Source organism: Grampus griseus, assembly GCF_964374135.1.
Source record: "Grampus griseus genome assembly, chromosome: 5".
Lineage (NCBI taxonomy): Eukaryota > Metazoa > Chordata > Mammalia > Artiodactyla > Delphinidae > Grampus > Grampus griseus.
In genome coordinates, this window is record NC_138998.1 from 39,992,856 (window position 1) to 40,000,829 (window position 7,974).

The following is a 7,974-nucleotide window of genomic DNA, read 5'->3' on the forward strand; positions in this document are numbered from 1 at the left end:
GGAAGATCTACACAACTCAGTGAACTAATATTTTCCAAATGACCAATACATGATGTTACAAAATCAGCCATGTCCAAGTGCAAGGCAGACCAATGAATTTTAATGTAACAAAGTAAGAAAAGTTTACTAATATGGCTTCAGATTCCACAATGCAACTAACTTTTAAGAAAGTGTTATTTCTGGAGTTTTGGTATATATGGTATGATATGGTATATCAAAGAATAATTTCCTTAATTATCTGAAAAGGCTATTAAACGTTCCTCCCTTTTCCAACTGCCTACTGTGTGAAATTGGATGTTCCTCATATACTTCAACCAAAGAACATACCAAAAGATTGAATTCAGAAATAGATATGATATGAGGGGGCTTCCCTGGTGGCACAGTGGTTAAGAATCCGCCTGTCAATGCAGGGGACACAGGTTCGAGCCCTGGTCCGGGAAGATTCCACATGCCGCGTAGCAACAAAGCCCGTGTGCCACAACTACTGAAGCCTGTGTGCCTGGAGCCTGTGCTCCGCAACAGGAGAAGCCACCGCAATGAGAAGCCCTCGCACTACAATGAAGAGTAGCCCCCGCTCGCGGGAACTAGAGAAATCTCGTACACAGCAACAGAAGACCCAACGCAGCCAAAAAATAAGTAAATGAAATAAATCTAAAAAAGAAAAAAAAAAGAAACAGATATGAGAATTCAGCTATCTTTACTTGAGCCAAACATTAAAGAGACTCAAAAAAATGTTAAACATGGCCACTCTTCTCACCAAATTTTTTGGGTTTTGAAAAATAAGTTATCTTCGGTTAGAAATTTATGTTTATATGAAACAGCTTTGGGACCTCCCTGGTAACGCAGTGGTTAAGAATCACCTGCCAAGGCAGGGGACATGAGTTCGAGCCCTGATTCGGGAAGATCCCATATGCCGTGCTACAATTAAGCCCGTGCACCACAACTACTGAGTCTGCGCTCTAGAGCTCGCAAGCCACAACTACTGAGCCCATGTGCCACAACTACTGAAGCTTGTGTGCCTAGAGCCCATGCTCCGCAACGAGAAGCCACCGCAATGAGAAGCCCGCACACCACAACAAAGAGTAGCCCCTACTCGCCACGCGCGCACAGCAACGAAGACCCAAAGCAGCCAAAAATAAATAAATAAATAAATTTATTTTTTTTAAAAACAGCTTTATTAGTGTTATTTTTGAGTTAATATTTTTTAAAATTCTTACTTTTAGTTTCTAAAATGGTAAAAATTGATATTAATAGAAACTCCCAAATAAAGCTTTTTAAAAAAATTTTTTTTAAATACATTTATTTACTTTTGGCTGCATTGCGTCTTCGTTGCTGCACGTGGGCTTTCTCTAGTTGCAGCCAGCAGGGGCTACCCTTTGTTGTGGTGCATGGGCTTCTCACTGCGGTGGCTTCTCTTGTTGCAGAGCACAGGCTCTAGGCACACAGGCTTCATTAGTTGTGGCACGCAGGCTCAGAAGTTGTGGCTCGCAGGCTCTAGAGCACAGGCTCAGTAGCTGTGGTGCACGGGCTTTGTTGCTCCGTGGCATGTGGGATCTTCCCGGACCAGGGCTCGAACCCGTGTCCCCTGCATTGGCAGGCGGACTCTTAACCACTGTGCCACCAGGGAAGTCCCCCAAATAAAGCTTTTTGAGGGTCCTTATTTTTAACCGTATAAATGCGTCTTGAGCCCCAAAGCTCTGAAAATTTCTGAACTAAGACCATAACAAGCACATATATATTATCCTTATTTAGTAGGTGCCAATATAAAGATTGTTTTCATTTTATCTGTGGAAGAAAGGAGTCTCCCTCATCCCTGTCTTATTAAACCTAAATGGAAAGCACAGTAAGTAAATAGATTGTGTTCTCTAGTTTAAAGTCCACAAATAAAACACAATTTCCAAAAAGATCTCTGGTTTAAAAAAAAAAAAAGGAAACAACACTTACTGAATGCCTATTATACTCCATGTACTATGCTAGGTGCTTTCACATATAGCCTTTTAATCAACTTTGAGATCTGTACTAATGCTGAGAGAAGTTAAAGGGAGGTAATATAGTACAGTACAAATAGTATTGACTTCACTTTGACATTCCTGAGTTAAGACCATTCCCTTGAATGTTATGCTATTATGTCACTTAACTCTAGAATTTTTTTCTTTACATAATAATACTTCCTACTTACATGACTGAGAGAAATGAGAATACAATTAAAAGCAAATACAGTAGATGCTCAAGAAGTTAGTTCCCTTTAATCAGACTTCTGCTCTGTTCCAAAACTAAACCAGTGAGTACCACAATCATTGTTCAAGGTTAGACTTGACAAGCTCTCATTTCACCATTATAGGCCTCAAGTAGATGAATGATGCTCCAGCAAACATTTAAAAATATCTTAAGGACCCACAACCACTATCAGATAAAAGAGATCAATGTTTAAAAATTACCTACACATTTTTCCTAAAGTTGTTTCATTCTTTCAAAGCTGAATCACTCCTACAACTCTTCCCAATCTTGTTACATGCACATGTGACATACTAGTCTCTATGAAAAATGACATCTTGATATCTCTAAGAAAATTATCAATGAAGCAATTCTGAAATGGGTTGCCTCATAAACTAGGAAAGCTGAAAGGAAGCACAAAAACAATTATTTAATTCCCACCTATATTTCTATCAGATATTTCATATTGTCACATGCTTGGACTATTATATGAAAAATTAGACAGTGGTTATTTTAAGTATAGTAAATATGTTCCAAGATTTGTGATGAGAGAGGTCAGTCTCTAAAAGTTAACAAGACTTAATAGCTTAACAATGTCTTTCACCCTGTACAGTTTAACAAATCACCAAGGCCATTTCTAAACAATAAAACAGCTGATCAATTTATTAAACTCTTGCCAACCAAGCAACTATTTTTTCCTGAAGTTCAAGCTGACTTCATATTTGATGCTCTGTGGACAATGACAAGTTTCCAATTATGTAGCATTTTAGTATTCTTTTATTTTTTAGGGTAAGTATTTTTCTTAAAGTAGTGTTTTTATAAGATCTAATTATTTTTCTAACATAACTTATGCTCTATTCAATCCTGGATAACCTCAGAACTTCTATAAAAATTATGCAGGCTTATTATTAAGTCTATGAGAGAATTCCCCCTCTACTTTTAAAACATAAGCTAGATGAGATTAATTTGCTTTATTCTGACACATTTTTTTAATTTGAAATTTGGTCACTACCCATTTCCTGTGTTGCACTGTGCATACCCAGCTATGGTTACTATCTCAAACTAATAATGATGATCCTCTACCACACTGCACAAAAGGAACCACACCCTGAATGTCATCTGACAGTTCCTACAAGTTATTTTAAATGGATACTGACATATAACTTCTTTAATGCTTTTATCTTTCAAGAAGTTAGCATGACCATATTTTGGAGGAGCCAGAATGGTAGGATGTTAACACAGGAATAACTATCAGACTGAAGGCTATGGTATCAGTTTCAATTCCAACACTTAGAAATTCTGACTTTACAAGGGTCACTAATTCCCTGTGACCAAACTGCCCTTCAATGAGCAATTACATCTCTCTACATTAAAAATGTTCCCATTAATTTTAAGTTCAACATAACTTATATATGCACAAAGAGAAAAAACAAAGAGCCAACTGCAAATAAGGGAGTTAGAGAATCAGTTCCACTGAATCCTATTAAATCTCCTTCCTCCCCCTAAGAAAAGCTGAAGGTGATAAATGCGCAGAGAATTGCCAGGCATCTTCCTAACATTAACCTATTAATCTTCACAACACTCATGAAGCAGATGTCAAGGACCTCTAGTTTTACAGATAAAAGAACCCTAAGACTAACTGATTCTCCCAAAGTCACACACAGTTAAGAGATTAGATTAAACTAAACTCTTAAGACTCTGTACTCATCATAATTTGGAATCAAACAATGTTAGATCAAGCCAAGAAATGTTCTAATTATCTCATGCTATCCTCTATATCCATGCTATCCAATAAGGTAGCCACTAGCCATATGCAGCTATTAAGAACCTGAAATGTAGCTAGCCCAAATTGAGATACACTGTAAGTGTAAAAGACAGACCAGATTTTGAAGACTAGTATGAAAAGAAGAACATGAAACATCTCATTAAATTTTTTTACACTGATTACATGTTGAAATGGTATTTTGGATATACCGGATTAAATAAAATTTCACTGGACAGCACTGGTCCATACTTCTTTTCAAAGACCTTCCAATGAAACATGTCACTGTAAGATCAACCAAAAAGCAATATTTTCTTAGAATTTGTTGTAGCACAATACAGAAACCATATTTTGAGGGAGGAGGAAATGGGCATAATTAGTATTTTGAGGGACACAGGCATATATGTATGAATAGAGACACAAAATAGGCCTTCTAGTGTTCTCTAAGGATAATAAAAGATATTTCTATTTCATTGCAGGCATATGTGACAGAATAAATCACAAGTGAGGAGAGAGTATGACTTTCCCTTAAAGTCATATTCCATTTCCTTATGTGGAAATGTGAAAATATTCATATTCCTAATGCACACACAGGGTTATCAAAGTCACAAGGATGCCCATAAGGCACAATGAACTTCTCAAAAAAATTTTACCTAATGTGTATTTATAATTATTTTTTAAAAAGTCACATATCATAATATTGTTCTAATATAGAATCAACACAATCTTATTCTGACTAAAATAATAAGAGATACACAGTAAGGGGAAACATCAGTTCAAAAAATAAGGATCACCTGAAAATAGTTTGGCAACTCCACATAAAGTTACCATGTGTGTTTTGTGACGACCTAGAGGGGTGGGATAGGGAGGGTGGGAGGGAGATGCAAGAGGGAGGGGATATGGGGATATATGTATACATATAGCCGATTCACTTTGTTATACAGCAGAAACTAACACAACATTGTAAAGCAATTATACTCCAATAAAGATGTTTAATAAATAAATAAAGTTACCATATGACCCATTAATTCCACACCTAGGTGTATAAGCAAAGAGAAATGAAAACACAGGTCTACACAAAAATGTGTAGGTGAATGTTCAGAGCAGCATTATGCGTAATAGTTAAAAAGTGGAAACAATGCAAAAGTCTATCAAATGATGAATGAATAAACAAAATGTAGTATATCCACACACTGGAATATTCAGCTATGAAAGCGAATGAAGCACTAATACATTCTAGTTACAGAGTGTATGAACCTTGAAAACATTATGCTACCTAAAAGAAGTCACAAAAGATCACATATTGTATAACTCCATTTATATGAAATATCCAGAATAGGCATATCTAAAAAGACAAAGAGTGACTGCTAGTGAGTTTGGGTTTCTTTTGGGGGTGATGAAAATGTCCTAAGACTGACTGTGCTGATGGCTGCACAACTATGTGAAAACACCAAAAGCCACTTTAAATGGGTGAACTGTATGGTATCTGAATTACATCTCAGCGAAGATGTTAAAAAAAAAAAAAAAAGCGCAGCCAGAAATGTAGAGGGGAAAAGGATCAGAAGGACTGTCAAGCATTTAACTGCTATTTCTCTGGATGTTTGTAACTTTGTGGTATTTATGTTTTTAGCTTTTGTAATTTGTGATTTTTTCCCTCATTTTCAATATTAATACTGGTCAAAAAAATGTTTAATCACATCATTACACAACTAGGTAAACTTAATGAAAGTCGTAAGTTCTACATTTAAATGGCAATTTCTATAGCATATGAATTATCTCAATAAAGATGCTGAAATTTCACTTCAACTAGGAAATAGTCCCTCAAACTAGGAAACCCACTAAGACAGCACTAACTGCCTTGGAAAGTAAATGGCTTTGTGGAAAGTCCAAAAGACAGTTACTATCTCAGTCAAGCAAATGCTCAAAGTTCAGAAACAGATGATGGGAACTTGAAGATCTCAGTATAAAAAAGTACAAAGAAACAACATAAAAAATACTACTTGACCACTTTCTCTTAAAAGCTAACCTCCTGATTCAGATGCAGAATGGAAAACAAAAACAAACAAAAACCCCTATTTACCTAGACGCCTAAACCTGAAGGGAAGAAGTCTTCTATTAAAAATCTGTGATGTGGGTGTGTGCTTAACCCACACACCTTATGTAGCCTAAGAACCTCAGGGGCAGCTGTTACTTAAGATAATGAAGGTTGCTTTTCACCCTTTTCAAATAATAAAACGTGATGGTGCCACTCCACGGCCCACCCCATCCCCCGCTACCACCACCACCGGCAGGTGGAGGGAAAGGATACTGCAGACTAGAGGATGACAGCTTTGTATAACCCTTTGGACTCTATATGTAAGAACGCAGCTGGTGGTCTCTCAGGAGGGGGTAAAGAGATTTGTGAACAAGCTGAAATAAGGGGTATCCTTTGCCTGGAAGAGGGCACACCGTGAGCCACATCTTGAATCAGCTATATCCATAGTAAAACACAGGCCGCTGGAAGGCACTGTTAGCATCACCAGGATGGCCTCTCACGCCGGGGGTGTTTTTTTTTCAACGGAGAAGTTGACTCCTGTAGTTTGGAATACTGGGGGGAGGCAGGGGTAAAGCGGGAGTCGGGAAGACCAAAGAAAATGCCTTTAAGTGGAGACGACTCGGGCCTCACTGAGGAAGTTCCGAGACTCACTCGGTCGCCACACGCTAGTCCCCCCCTCCACCTCCCACCGCCCTCCTGCCCGCGGCGCCCGACGTCGGTGGGGGAACGAGAGCCGGAATCTCCGCCGCTACCGGGATGGGGGCCGCAGCCCGGCCCTGGCAGCGCGGCACACACACGCCTCCTCCGCACTCGCCGCGCCCGGCCTCCCCGCCGCGCGGCCCAGCCCCTCGCACCCGAGCCGGGCCGGCTCCTCGGGGCAGGCCTAGGCCGCGCCGGCGATACCCCGGCACCTCGCTCCCCGGCGGAGGCGGACCAGGCCCGACACAAACTTCCCGGCGCGTTAGCACAGGCGTCACGGACGGGCCGGCCCCCAGCGCCATTCCCCCGCGGCCCGGCGGCGGCTCCCGCCCCTACTCCCCACACTCCGAGTCCCGGCGTAGATCGACCCGAGGCCCACAGCCCCCACCCCTCCGGCGCCCCCGAGTTTACCTCCAAGTCGCGGCCTTTGTTCTTGAAATTCTTGAGCCGTTGGTTGTCCAGTTTCTCGTTGTCCGCCATGGCCGGGCCGGTGACTCCTTCCCCCGCCCGGGCCCCGCGGGATCCGCCCCAACCACCACGCCGCACCGACACTCCCAGGAACCGGGCCGCCGCCTGAGCTGCTGTGCCCGCCGCGGCGTCGCTTCCTTCCTCCTCTCACCTGCCTCCGCCGCGGCCTTCTCCTCGTCTCCCCGCCCGTTTCCCTCCCCCCCCCCCCGCCCTAACCCCAGCGCGACCGCAGCTCCCGCTAAGACAACTGCCGGGCCGGGCGGCGGCAACGGCGGCGGAATGTGCTGCCGGCTGCGAGGGGGAGGAAGCCTCGATCTGAGGGCCCCGGCGCCGCGGCCACGCCCATCGCCGCCAGCCCAGCTCGCCGATTGGCCATCCAGACTCCGGTGCGTTCAACCAATCAGAAAGAACGATGGAGAGCGGGGGCGGAAGAGCGAACGGAAAGAGAAAGCGGGCGACGCTGGGAGGAAGGGGCCGGGGCCTGGCCCGGGAGGGGAGGGGCGCGGCGGGGGCAGAGCCGGGAGGGACCACGTGCCCCCGGAGCAACGGAGAGGAAGCGAAAGAGAATTAGAGGCGGGAAGGGGAAGGGGAAGGAGACGCCAGGGAACGAGTTGGTTTGCTCATGTGCGGCCCACCCCAGACGTCTGGGGTCCGGGGTCGAAGCCCACTTAAAGTACGTTCTTTTCTTCTTCGGTGAACCTTCTCTTCCAGAGCACTCTTTGCGAGTTCCGCTGGCTTTACAGGAAGTGGGATCTGCGCCTCTGCTCCATCTCGGGTCGGGACAACCCCCTCCTCT

At 43.0% G+C, this 7,974-nt stretch overlaps 1 protein-coding gene across 1 annotated transcript in view; it reads right to left on the reverse strand.

Moving 5' to 3' along the window:
- The window catches only part of KPNA4 (karyopherin subunit alpha 4), a 55,385-nt gene extending 48,011 nt beyond the window's left edge, over positions 1-7,374 (reverse strand). Inside the window, exon 1 of the mRNA XM_082654566.1 lies at positions 7,122-7,374. Coding sequence (XP_082510692.1) covers positions 7,122-7,190 — 69 coding nt within the window. The 5' untranslated portion in view covers positions 7,191-7,374. The remainder of the gene's footprint in view (positions 1-7,121) is intronic.
- Positions 7,375-7,974: the final 600 nt, after the last annotated feature.